Source organism: Pseudozyma hubeiensis, assembly GCF_000403515.1.
Source record: "Pseudozyma hubeiensis SY62 DNA, scaffold: PHS21, whole genome shotgun sequence".
NCBI classification, from domain to species: domain Eukaryota; kingdom Fungi; phylum Basidiomycota; class Ustilaginomycetes; order Ustilaginales; family Ustilaginaceae; genus Pseudozyma; species Pseudozyma hubeiensis.
The window spans coordinates 51,417-64,178 of NW_012133803.1; the positions used below are offsets into that span (position 1 = coordinate 51,417).

Below are 12,762 nucleotides of genomic sequence, written 5' to 3' on the forward strand. Positions count from 1 at the left end.
CCGAGAGAAAGGACGAATTCATGACAAGAACCGTACAGGTCGATGTTTGATGGTTGTGAACCGACTGATTGCAAGCGAATCTTGCGGGTAGACATGTCAAGCACGATACGCGACGTCAGACGGCAAGTGGAGCGGTTCACAATGGCGCTCGTGGCAGCCAAGGGTACAGAAACGGAACAGCTCTGATTGGACGGCAGCCGAGGCAGCGTCGTGCAGCCAACAGCCTAGTCTGAACAAACCGAGCTGGCTCTCAATATGAATAGAGTGGGGGTCGCATTCCCCGCGCTTCAGAGCTGCAGAGCTGCTAGTGTCCTCCTTTTCGTTTGACCGCATGGCGGAGTTTGGACAGGCAGGCTGCGAGTCGAACAGGCATGCGAACCGAGGTTTAGGGTCCTGTCAGTCTGTCTAAGCGCCCAGAAAGCCTCAATTCTTGGCTCGACGCTCGAACACGATACCGAAACATGCGGGGTACCCCACACTCACACAACACACTGCCATTGTGGGCCTCCCCTCCAGCCCGTCAACCTCGACTTGGCGGAGTTTGGGCGTTGTCCCGCGTTGTGAAGCAATATTGTCCCTCGTCCCCAACCATTTGACATTGTCTGGGACCTTCCCCACATCCCCGACTGGGGTTTCGGCACGGAAGTCAAGGCAAACAAGACTTTGAGCGTTGTCCGCGACGAGGATACATGCATTCGAGGTCGATGTGCGTGCTTTGCCCTGGATCGACCTGCCGATGCAGCATGCTGAAGCCTGATACGTCTCGATGAGTTGTGAGGCCATGCTTTCCTTTCCGCTCTGTGTTCTTCTCTTTTTGCTCGACGTTGCGTTCCTACCTCGGATCGTGCAAGATATCCGCGATCCTGTGGCAATTGTATCGGCGTAGAGGCAGATTCAGTCCCTGCGTCTAGCCTCGCTGCCATACCCCGCAATCTTTGCCTGCACATTGCTGCAGCTTTTGCCGCTTTGCTCGGTTGCTCAACACCTCAGGAACGCTTCAGACACCAGAGATCTCGGTTGCCCTCGTATCGACGTGCATTGCAACCATGCTTCGCCCCGCACGAGGCCAACGAACATAAAAGCAAAGCATGTTCGAGGCTTGCATCGATCGAAAAGTCGTCAAGTCCTTCGTCGAGATCCACGACCGTTGACTGTTACCCGAGGTCTCTATCGTCGAACGATAGCAGCACCCGTTTCCCTCTTCACCAAGCTCTTCAAACTCCCAAGCCCACAAGCACGCACAGATCGAAAACTTGCCACCATGGCGGACGAGATCAAGAAGACTTCTTCGCTCGACATCGAGACCAACACCTTCGATGGTGATGATCAGCCGCTCGAGGTCAACAAGTCCACGGTCCATGCCTCGGGCACGGTCCAGCTGACCGCTGGCAAGGTGGTGTACATTCCGGCACCCACGTCGGACCCTCGCGATCCACTCAACATGCCCATGTGGCAAAAGTCGGTCGTCGTTGTGATCCTCTCCTTCTTTTCGGTTATCGGCCTCGGCATCGTCAGTGGCTTTGGTGGTCTGCTCGGCTTCTACATCCCCGAGTATGCCGCCATTGGCAAAGGCTACAAGGAGATCAGCTACATGCTCAGCCTTCCCAATCTTACCATGGGCATCGGCAACCTCATCGGTATGCCTCTTGCTGTCGCTGTGGGCCGTCGCAGCGTGTTCCTCGTCGCCACTGCCATCATGTGCATCTCGATCGGTCTCTGCGCTGGTGCTGGAATCGCAGGCGCTCACTACAACTGGCATCTCGCGGCTCGCCTTTTGCTCGGTCTCTCTGCGGGCCAGAGCGAGGCTTTGGTGCCCATGATCACCCAAGAGATCTGCTTCCTGCACGAGCGCGCACGCTTCCTCATGGTCCAGCAGACGATCCAGGTGATCGCTTGCGCCATCTTCATCCTCTTTGCTTCGCCCATCGCAGGTGCCATCGGCCCACAGTGGTGGTACGGCATCGGATGCATCATGAGCGGCGTCTGCTTCGTCGCTGCCTTCTTCCTGCTGCCAGAAACCAAGTACTACCGACCTCAATCTGCATACCAGGAGAACGCGGACGACAGCAGCGCCAAGGAAGGCCAGACGGGCTCGAACTTTGTGCTGCACACCGAGCGCCCTCCTCTGGACTTCGAGACGTACGAGGCTCGAAGCATGCGTTCCGACCTGCGCCTCGTGGTTGGCAAGCCCGAGTGGAACAAGGCCTGGATGGTGTTCCGGGATGCGTGGACCATGCTCTGGTTCCCCAACGTGCTCTGGGCTCTGCTCATCAACGGTGTCACGCTCGGGTGCAACATTGCGCTCTCGATGACCTACGGTTCCATCGTCGGCAAGGCACCTTACAACTGGTCCAACGACTCGGTCAGCTACGCCAACACAGGCCAGATCGCCACCTCGCTCGTGGCGCTGCCCGTGTTCGGCTACGGCAGCGATTTCATCATCAAGTGGTTCGCCAATCGACGCGGCGGCATCCACGAACCGGAGACACGCCTGATCCCGCTCATCTTCCCCATGATCATCGGCATCTTTACGATTGTGCTTTACGGTCAAGGCGCCACGCACCCGGAACAGTACCACTGGTTCCTGTACTGCTGGTGCATCGCCGCCTACTACTTCTGCTTCGTAGGCGCCAACATTGTCACCATCACGTATTTGCTGGATGCCTACCCTCAACGTGCCAGTTCGCTCCTCGTCATTATCTGCGCTTACCGTGGCATCATGTCGTTCGGAGTCAGCTACCGTGTTTGGGACATGATCGCAGCTCTCGGCTACGACGGCGCCTTCAACATGTTCGGAGGCCTCACGGCTCTCGTCAGCGTCATGGCTATCGGTGTCTACTTTTTCGGCAAGCGCATTCGTGTCTTTACCTCGCGATTCGTCACTGTTCGCGACAAGGAGCAGTAGAGCAATGTTCATTCTGTAGGCAATATGCAAAGGTTTCTGGTGGTTCGCAATACAAAACATTTCCTTTCCGTCCTTTCCTTAACTTCTGCAGATGTTGCCGTGTCTCTGAGGTTGTTAAAGAAAATGTACGCTGTGAGCGCCATGCGGTCGCCTTGGTTCCCACACATGCTGAGCAACTGCGTACCTTGCATGTGTTTTCTGCAAAACTCGCTGCTTCAGTGCTGCGTCGCCACGCCAAGATTGAACGGTTCAACGCACTGTTCGGTGAACCAGGTCGGATCGACGAGCTGGGCGCTGGCCTCTCCCCGCGAAAAACCAGTGTAGCTGCGGGGATTCTCAAAACCTGAAAGGAACCGAGGTGACTGCTCAGATGCTCGAAACGTCCTCGGTCGAGACAGAGTTCACCAGCGGTTCGTTCGGTTGCTCTCGACAGCGACTCGATCCGAACCGAAGCCAAGCAAGCTCGGAACGAGGGTCGAGCAAGCTAGCGTCTGTTAAGCCTTGATGCCAGAACAAGAAACGTGTTAGAGTGCTGGTGCGAAGGTGACCCCACTGCAACCGAGTTGGTCAGTGTTGGACGCTGTCTGCGGCTGTCGCACAGCGCGTCCTCGGATCGGCTCCACCAACAACCATTGACAGATCAACGGTTCGTGTTGGTTTCCTTCATATCGTCTTGATGCACGCTGTTACGAACCGCAGTTTACATTCTTGCATTCCTTGCTCCGCGGACTTGGCACAGTTTCTTTCCAAGCGATTCTTTGACGCGGCTACGGTCGCGTTCGCGAGTGCCTTGAAGTACTTTGTATATACACTCTTGCCACCGTCCGTGCTCTTGTTTGACACCGTCCACCACCTCCAAACAGGCTTCAGATCGCAAACATGGCTTCAAGAACGTCAAAGGAACAGCCAGCTGAAGAGGTGGCGCTGCCAACTCTCGAAGCGGTCGATACGCGGATGAGCGAGTTCGTACCTCCCGTCATGTCAACGTGGCAGCGACGACTAATCATGATCTCGCTGTGCCTGACCATGTTCCTCTGCGCGCTCGATGTGACCATCATCTCGACCGCTCTGCCCACGATCGCACGCGAGATTGGCGCCACAAGCCAGCAGTATGCGTGGATCAGCTCCGGCTTCACCCTCGCCAACACCGCCTCGACGCCTGTCTGGGCCAAAGCCTCGGACATCTTTGGTCGTCGCCCGATCGTCGTCACTGGCGCCGTCATCTTCATGGCGGGAAGTCTCGTCTGCGCGCTCGCTCGGGATGGAGCTATGCTCATCGGCGGTCGTGTGGTGCAAGGTCTGGGCGCGGGCTGCTCGATCGTCATGATCACCATCATTATCGGCGATCTGTTCGCGTTGAAGGACCGCGCAAAGTACTACGGCTTTACAGGCATCGTCTGGGGCATCTCGAGTGCCATTGGACCGGTTCTGGGAGGTATCTTTGTGCAGACGATCGGGTGGAGGTGGTGCTTCTACATCAATCTTCCCTTCGACGGGCTCGCTATTGTCGTGCTGCTCTTCGTGCTCAAAGTCGACGTCAAGCGAGAACCGATCTTGCACGGCCTGCGCACGCTCGACTGGGCTGGATTCGTCTTTATCCTTTCGGGCACGATCTTGTTCCTGTACGGACTCGAGTCGGGCGCGACGGCAGCCAAGCCTTGGTCTTCCCCCATGGTGATCTGCCTGATGGTGTTCGGCCTCCTGCTCCTCGTCGCCTTCATGGTGTGGGAAGCCCGCTTCGCCGCCAAACCCATCATCCCCGGCCGCATCTTTTCCAAGTCGACCAACATGGCCGCCTTCGTGCTCTCGTGCACCCACTCGTTCGTCTTTATCTCGTACGACTTTTTCCTTCCTCTCTATTCACAGGTGATCTTGGGGTTGACGCCGCTGATCTCGGGTGTGACGCTGTTTGCGCTCATCGTGCCGCTCTCGTGCATGCCCATGGCGGGTGCCATGGTGATCCGCAAGACGGGCAACTATACGTACATCTGCTACGTGGGTGCGGCGCTCATGACGCTCGGCAGCGGACTGTTCATCAGCTTCAAGACGGAGAGGGAGTGGGCCAAGATCATCGCGTTCCAGGTGGTGACCGGTCTGGGTGCCGGGTTGCTCTTCCAGAGCCCGATGATCGCGCTGCAGAGCCACCTGCATCAGAGGGACATCGCGGCAGCCATGTCGGCGTACAACTTTTTGCGCAATCTGTGCACCTCGATCTCGGTCGTCATTGGCTCGGTGCTCATCCAGCACTCTTTGCCAAAGGGAAGCAGCATCACTTCGCTCCATGCAACCAGCTCAGAGTCGGCCACCAAGCAGCAGTACATGACGGGTCTGCGCAACATGTGGACCTTCTACACTGCGCTGTGCGGTCTGATGATCGTCGCGTGCGCATTCATCAAGCAGAAGCGAACTGCGCCCAAGTCGGAGGAGGAGGCCAGCACAGCCAGCAAGGAGGATGTCGACGACAAGGTGGTCGAGAAACAAGACACAAACTCGTAGTCGTCCAGCAGAGCATTTCCCATTGAGCAATTGAATAGTATTGATCGAAACAATCACGGCTTGATGTATGTGTCCCAGGCAGTGTAGAATCCCTCCATCTTCCAGCGAATCGCCTGCATCTTTTCCTGCATCTCCTTGGACTGCCAAACGTTCCACCACTTTTCGTGCAACGCGTGAATGCCGACACTCTCGCTGGTGTCTTCGATCGTGGGTCGGTGGAGCGACCACAGGGGCGGGAGCATCTTGACGGGCAAGTTGCCAGCTGGGTTGAAGACGTGGTTGAGGAGATCCTGCTCGGCCCAGTAAGGTGTGAACTTGTCCTTGACCCTCAAGATCGACTGCATGTAGTTGAACATCTTCACGTCGGGTTTGGTGACGAAGAAGCCACCGTTGGCGTAGTCGATGCCGGTCCAACCGGGCTCGAAGTCTTCCTGGGTGGGCGGATGGTGGTGACCGCTCTGCTTGATCTCGTGCTGGCCGGCAAAGACGTACTCGGTAGGCTGCGGTTCTTCGTCGGCGTAGACGAGCGTCTGGTTGTTGACGTTGGGGAACGTCTGCGCTGCCGTCTCGTCAAAGATGTCGTCGAGCCGTTTGAGCAGGATGTGGTCGTTGTCGATGAACACGACCCGGTCGTACTGGGTCCATTGCCAGACGTACAGCTTGTTCCACACGCCGATGAAGCGGTTCCTGTCGTACTTTCGGTAGAGCGGTGGGTCGATCTCCTGCTTGGCGCGGAACACGGTGATGCCATCGCGCTCGAGTCGATCAACCTTGGCCTGGCTGACGTTGGGGGTAGCAATCACTACAAAGGGCGCACCGAGCTGCGTCCTGGTCTCGGGATCGTGGAGCAGCTGGTAGCCGAGAATGCGCGTCGCGACAAAGTACTTGTCATCGTAGATGGTCGACTCCTTGGCTACGTTTTCGTCCTTGGCGGAGAGCAGCGTTGCGTACGCCACCTTGAGCCTCTTGGGCTCGTTGAGAGCTTGTGTCTTTGCTGCCGCTGAGGAGGTAAGAGACTGTGCAAGGAGACCCAAGAGACCACCAGCGACGAGCAGCACGGGTACAATGATGAGAAGGAGACGAAGGCCGCGCTTCCTGGTCTTGTCTTGGAATGCCCAGTGCCTCGGATGGAGACCTTGGCTGTAATGCAAACTGTGATGTTCGCCGCGTTCGATGTTGAGGCTCTCGAGCGATTCCTTGCCTGATTGCTCAAAGTCGAGGCGATCCTCTTCCCGGCTGTCGGCCTCGTCAACGGACTGGTATGGAGAGTGGATGGCCACCATATTGCGTTGTTGCCGAAAAGACGGTGAGGCCAGGTTGTAGATGGTGGTGTGAGGTGCCAAGGTCGAGGCAGGAGGTATGAAACCTTGTCGAGCGAGAAAGATGAGCACGACAACAACACTCAAACATTCGAAACTTGTCCCATTGGAAAGCAAGCATCAGGGCCGTGACTGTCAAGCTGCGTACACACTGTCAAAGACTTGTCGACCGGAGCCAGGCTGGCAATCACCAAATACGACCACGCTGACAGGCCAGAAGCTGTGCGTGAGGTCGTGCACCACCGGCGCAAGCTTGTTCTTGTCGGACAGCATGACGAGCACCGCTGCAGAGGGGATCGAGAACGCGCTGAGCTGCACATTGGAGGCCCAGAGGTTAACGGTTCGATCGCGAAAGATGTATTCTAGCGTGATGCCCGCCACCGAACTGAGCACTGCAGCCGTGGCTACCTGGAGCGTCGCCAATGCGGTCGAAGACAACTCCTTGTGACCGACCTGAACCTTTTCGCCGTGAGCGTGACCCATGGTGGCGTACTTGACGCACAGCACGCCGCCAAAGATGCCCAAGATGCACACCCACTGCTGCCATAGGATCTGTCGCTTGAGCACGAATCGACTCAGCACAGCGCTGACCAGCAGACGCATCTGCCACAGCGCCTGGAAGAAGGCAGGATCCAGCTCGGTAGCTCCCACCAGGCACAGGTTGTTCTGCGCCACGTACAGCAGCGCCGGTACGATGAGTCGAAGCCCCTGTCGTGCAAAGATTTGGGAAAGAACGTGGTGGTAGAGCGTTCGAGGCGCGGTCGAAGCGTTGGGCAGTTCCGCTTCCGGTGCATCGCTGACGAGATTGTCGGTCGAGGCATTCGCGTCGTCCTCCTCGCTCTCGTCTGTGGCGAGCTTGGTGTAGGTGGCCTGCTGGTCGACGCGGTCGGCTTGGCGTTCCTTGTGCAATGCCCTTGTCAAGAGGATGCTTGCGCAAGAGATCTTGACGCTTTCGATCAAGAGCACCGTGAGGTAAGGAGAGTAGGCGACATGGCGGATCGCTTGATGCTGAACGATGCCCACGCCCGAGCGAATCGCGCTGATGGCTGCGATGAGTGATGTCAAAGACGCCGACATGTTGACCACAACAGAATGGAGGTCGAGATGGTTGAGGAAGGAGGAGATGGAATGTGCCAATGGTCTAACGGGGATAACTCGCATGGAAGAACAAGCAAAGCGAGCAACGCAATGTCGATCATGTCTGATCCACGGGCCTGTCACTTGCGGTACCTCTCAAGAGCGTTGGATCTGCAGCCACAACTGTCAACACGGGAAGCACGGAGCGAGTCCCATCTGCACATGGCACTGTCTGATCTCGCACCAAAAAAGGTACGCACATGGGCGACTCTTGATGGGCATACCTGCTCCTAGACAATAGCTGTTGCTGCCTCGAGACAATGGCTGTTGGCAAGTGTCGAAAAGTGCCAGAGCCGTCTAAGCGCGAACGCGTCTATTGTTGTAATTCCATTCACAATGCAGGCCGAGCGAGACAATACAAAACGGAATTCATGCTCCGCCCAATCTGGTGCAGATCAAGCAGCAGCACAAACTTGGAGCTCAGCTCTGCGATGGGATGGGATGATTGGGATTGCTCGATGCGGATTTTGGCTGCAAGCGTGCATTCAAGCCCACACACGTGGTGTACAAGCTGGCACTTGACGACACTCGATTCTTTGATGCAAAGTTTCTGACAGCTTTCCTGCAAGACTAGCCGAGCCCCGAGTTCAAGGGTCCACTACGATGCCGCAGGTACGGCACGCACTTGCTCGACAATGGATCACAAGATCCTCGGTGCGCTTCTGCAAATTACTGCGAGAAGAGTCCGAGGCGACCAGAGAGGGCAAGACGATTCGGCCAGCCAGCTCAGCAGTTGCAGGAGAGTTTGGCTGTCGTCGCTGTCCCCCAAGCGAGCCCTTTGATCCACCGCCATTGCGATTTCCGAAGATTGCGATACAGCTTGGGCCTGGTTCATCGGCGATCAGCTATGCTGCAGAAAAGGGGATCTCGATAGAGGAGTGCTGGCGGGAACGCGCATCTGCAGATCTCTCCGCCACCCAGTCAAGATTTGCGAATGGCTGCTTACCTATCCCAGAGCTCTTCGCGCTGTATCACACCATATGCTAACATTCAGACTCATGCGCCCCTCTTCCTCTTCTTCTCATATTGAAAACAACCACACACCTTTTGGGGAAGACTGAACGAACTGCAAATTTGCAAAGGCAACAATATAGACACCATGCGCTGAGTGTTGAGACCGCAACCTAATAATCCTTGACACCAGCGAGGCGCAAGAGCTGGTCGGTCAGCTCTGGCTTCTCGAGTGGCTCTGAGCGGTACTTGGGGCAGATCTTGCCGTTTCGCATCGGCTTGTCCTCGGCGGGACGGATGTTGCAGTGGGGCCAGTGGGTGGTGCCGATCCAGTTCTCGAAGCACTTTTTCTTGGCAGCGAGCGCCTCTTCGTTGGCATACGCTTTGGGGGTCATGCAGATGTACTGGACGTGACGGATCTGCTCACCTTCGGGAAGACGAGCGTAGTGCATCGTCCTCGAGTCCCATAGAACGAAATCGCCAGGCGCCATGTCCACCTTGAACATCTCGCAGCCGCGCTCCTCGAACCACTTGATGTCCTTCTCGCTGAACAGGAACAGGTCCATGTACTTGAGCTCGGGAGGGGGTGCGTCTTCGTGATCAGCAGACTCGCGCTTGTGCGCGAAGAATTCGTTGAACAGCTTGGCAGAACCGCGCATAAGCATCAGTCCACCATCCTTGGGTCCGTTGGGTGCGTAGTTGAGCAGACCCTGCACCGCCTGCATACCTTTACGCTCTGGGTTCTGGTCGCAGTGAGGCCAAGGGCTCCAGTTGAGATCCTTGCGGTTTGGCAGAGAAATGTTCATGCCGTCGAACGAGCACAGCAGCTCCTTGGTGCCCCAGAGCTTTTCGAAGATCTCGACGATCTTGGGCTCGGTACGTGCCTCCCATGCCATCTTCTCGTGGGTGGAAGCGTAGGCAAAGTACATGCCACCCTTGAAGCTGATGGGGAGGTGATCCGCCGTCCACGTCTCGGGATCCTTCTCGTCAAAGCCAAGGTCGAAGCTCTTGAGCCACTGGATCTGCTTGTCGGCGTAGTACGCAGCGCGCTCGGGCGAGATGACATTCTTGATGACGACGCAGCCGTTCTTGTGGAACTCGTCCCTCCAGTCACCGTACACGGCGTTTTCGTCAAACGTGATCAGATCCTTGGTCTCGAAGCGAGCACCGAACGTGCGATCCTTGGCCTCGGGTGCCTCGAAGGACGAGGTGGCAGTGACGGTGGTAGTGGTCGACATGTTTGCTGTGTAGTGTAGTTGGCTAAAGCTCGATGAGGAGCGATGGCAGCGAAGACCGACTGTAGGTCACTTCTATATAGCCCAGACGAGCGACCGATCATCCCGCTTCGAAACACGACACACAATTGCTCAGGAAGCTTGCCACAGACACCACACAAGCTCGGTCCGGAAGGTGTTGCAGCCAGTCCTCAGCGGTGGAGACTCGCACCTCGGAGAAACGCTGGGAATGCTGAGCTGGTATACAATGTCTTGTGGGGCAAAAAATCAATTTTAACCTTTTATCGCGGTTTTTTTCCTCGGTTTTTGCACAAGTCGACGTAGGCGAGATGGTTCGGCTGCCATCTCGACCGAGATTGAATGGACCCTGTGACCGGACCATCGAGCCGTGTTGCCACTATGCAGAAGCCATTCTTACCCCGCATCCCCACACTGTGGCAACCCTCGTTCGGCGCTTGGTTGGGGCTATGGGTCCGTAGAAGCACATGTTGTCGCCCCCCGGACCGAAACAACCATCCACGCCACCACTGCGGTCAGGTCTCGGCCATTGTGGGGCCCAAAGATGCTTTTGGCGAAGGATGCAAAAACCGAGCGGATCGGATCCAGAGAGATCTTCCTTCTTGGTCGGCTAACCGGCTTCTCCTCCAAGTGTTGGTCTCTCGGTCGCTGTTGGACGGTTCATGTTGACGAAGCATTTCCAGGTGTTTGCATTTAATCGTCATGCTATGGTCCTTGCTTCCTGTTTTCGCCTCTCATCAATCCAATCTCGGTCAGAAGACATCCCACAAGCAGGGCCAGGAGAATTGTCTTGACCAATCGTCTTGTCATTGCAGCAGAGCTAGATTTCGAACGAGATGCCGATCCCATACCAAGTAGCGTTCAAGCCATTGAACCCGCCCAAGGTCGGCGACAATGGCTACGTCGAGCCCACACCAGGTAAATCTGAAGTGCTCAAGAAAGGCTCTGCACCCTTCGGCTGTCGAACGCTCGACTCGGACGTACGTATCGACCACGATGTCGAGATTGTAGTGCGGGACGGCTGCCGTCTGTACGCCGACATCTACCGACCCGCGGACGATCAAGACAACGTGCCCGTCATCGTCTCTTGGTCTCCCTACGGCAAAAAGTACTCGGCGATCGACATGATCTTCAACGTGTGCATGTGGCGGTGCTGCATCAAGGACGAAGACGTCAGTGGACTCGAAAAGTTTGAAGGCTTGGATCCGGCCTACTGGGTGGCGCGTGGATATGCGATCGCCAGCGTCGACGCTCGCGGTGCAGGAAACAGCGACGGCGACACGCTCGTCCTGGGCGCGCAGGAAGCCGAGGACATCCACGACGTCATCGAAGCTCTCGCTAAGCTTCCCTGGTGCAACGGCAACGTCGGTATGGCTGGAAACTCGTACCTCGCCATCTCCCAATGGCACGCCGCTGCGCAGAACCCACCTTCGCTCAAAGCCATCGCTCCATGGGAAGGATCCGGTGATATCTTCCGCGAGCAGTTCTGTCGTGGCGGTTGGTTCACCCTGTCGAACTTCGACCTCATCACCACGCTCGTCATCAAGGGCAAGCACGGCGTCGAAGACTTTGACGAGATGCACCGCCGCTCGCACCTCGCCAACATCTACTGGAACGACAAGCGCGTCGACATGTCCAAGATCAACATCCCCTGCTTCATCACCGGTTCCGACTTTAGCCAGATCCATACGATGGGAGCGATCAGGGGGTGGATGCAGGTCAACACGGACAAGAAGTGGATCAAGTGGAGCGGATACCAAGAATGGTTCGAGCTGTACTCTGTTCCAGAGAGCAACGTCGAGCTCAAGGTGCGTAGCCATATCGCCTCATCTTTCTTCTTTGGCTCTGCATAGATGCTGACTGATTGTTTATTATGTGACACACTACAGCTCTTCTTTGACAAGTACCTCAAGAACATCGACAACGACTGGGAAAAGACGCCCAAGGTGCGTTGGGCCACCTTGCCCTTTGGCGATCGCGATGTCAAGCACGACATTGTCCTGCCCGATTTCCCTCACCCTTCCACCGACTACCGCAGCTTCTACCTCGCCGCCGACGGGCAACTCTCCTCGACTCTCCCCGACCCCACCGGCTTCTCGTCTCACAACTCGGAAGAGCGTTTTTCCATCTCCAAGTTCAAACACACCTTCACCTCGGCCACCCGGCTGATCGGCATCCCCAAAGCGGAGCTGTACATGTCGTGCGATGCGCTGGACGATCTCGTCGTATTCGTGCAGCTGCGCAAGCTCGATGCTTCCGGTAAAGAACTTTCGCAGCTCCAGTTCCCGCTTTCGCGCGCTCCCGTAAAGTCGATTGACGACATGAAGGAGTCGGAACGACAGAGTCTCTCGCTGCACAATGGATCGATCGGCGTGCTGAGGGCTAGTCAACGCAAGATCGACGCCAAGCGCTCGCTGCACGAGAACTTCCCCTTCCACCCGCACGACGAGATTTGGAAGGTCACCCCCGGCGAAGTTGTCAAGCTGGACATCGGTATTTGGGCTATGGGTGTCGACTACGAGGCGGGCGAGAGCATTCAGGTGGACATCTTGGGTCAGTGGCCCGGCTTCAGCGAGGTGGCGGCCTTCCACAAACCACGACCCGAGTCGGAGAAGAACAAGGGCGTTCACAAGGTGCACTTCGGTGGTCAATATCCCAGCCGTGTCATCTTGCCCTTTGTTCCATTGTAGCGGCTGGAGAA

The 12,762-nt window shown here is 56.7% G+C and overlaps 7 protein-coding genes across 7 annotated transcripts; 4 read left to right on the top strand and 3 right to left on the bottom strand.

The window, feature by feature from the left end:
- Positions 1-42: 42 nt before the first annotated feature.
- On the top strand, positions 43-2,905 carry PHSY_001931 (transporter; the record flags this gene model as incomplete). Its single annotated transcript, XM_012332557.1, has 2 exons — positions 43-163; positions 1,002-2,905. 2 exons carry the CDS (start codon positions 43-45, stop codon positions 2,903-2,905), a joined length of 2,025 nt encoding a protein of 674 aa, XP_012187947.1.
- Positions 2,906-3,784: 879 nt separating this feature from the next.
- PHSY_001932 (hypothetical protein) lies at positions 3,785-5,401 on the top strand (the record flags this gene model as incomplete). Its single annotated transcript, XM_012332558.1, has 1 exon — positions 3,785-5,401. One exon carries the CDS (start codon positions 3,785-3,787, stop codon positions 5,399-5,401), a length of 1,617 nt encoding a protein of 538 aa, XP_012187948.1.
- Positions 5,402-5,454: 53 nt separating this feature from the next.
- Positions 5,455-6,684, bottom strand: PHSY_001933 (glycosyltransferase; the record flags this gene model as incomplete). The annotated part of the gene is made up of 1 exon (XM_012332559.1): positions 5,455-6,684. One exon carries the CDS (start codon positions 6,682-6,684, stop codon positions 5,455-5,457), a length of 1,230 nt encoding a protein of 409 aa, XP_012187949.1.
- A 171-nt stretch (positions 6,685-6,855) lies between these two features.
- On the bottom strand, positions 6,856-7,881 carry PHSY_001934 (UDP-galactose transporter; the record flags this gene model as incomplete). The annotated part of the gene is made up of 1 exon (XM_012332560.1): positions 6,856-7,881. One exon carries the CDS (start codon positions 7,879-7,881, stop codon positions 6,856-6,858), a length of 1,026 nt encoding a protein of 341 aa, XP_012187950.1.
- Positions 7,882-8,460: 579 nt separating this feature from the next.
- PHSY_001935 (hypothetical protein) lies at positions 8,461-8,844 on the top strand (the record flags this gene model as incomplete). The annotated part of the gene is made up of 1 exon (XM_012332561.1): positions 8,461-8,844. One exon carries the CDS (start codon positions 8,461-8,463, stop codon positions 8,842-8,844), a length of 384 nt encoding a protein of 127 aa, XP_012187951.1.
- A 137-nt stretch (positions 8,845-8,981) lies between these two features.
- Positions 8,982-10,046, bottom strand: PHSY_001936 (hypothetical protein; the record flags this gene model as incomplete). Its single annotated transcript, XM_012332562.1, has 1 exon — positions 8,982-10,046. The coding sequence occupies one exon, from the start codon at positions 10,044-10,046 to the stop codon at positions 8,982-8,984; it is 1,065 nt and encodes a 354-aa protein (XP_012187952.1).
- Positions 10,047-10,897: 851 nt separating this feature from the next.
- PHSY_001937 (hypothetical protein) lies at positions 10,898-12,751 on the top strand (the record flags this gene model as incomplete). Its single annotated transcript, XM_012332563.1, has 2 exons — positions 10,898-11,869; positions 11,951-12,751. The coding sequence occupies 2 exons, from the start codon at positions 10,898-10,900 to the stop codon at positions 12,749-12,751; spliced, it is 1,773 nt and encodes a 590-aa protein (XP_012187953.1).
- Between the last annotated feature and the right edge of the window lie 11 nt (positions 12,752-12,762).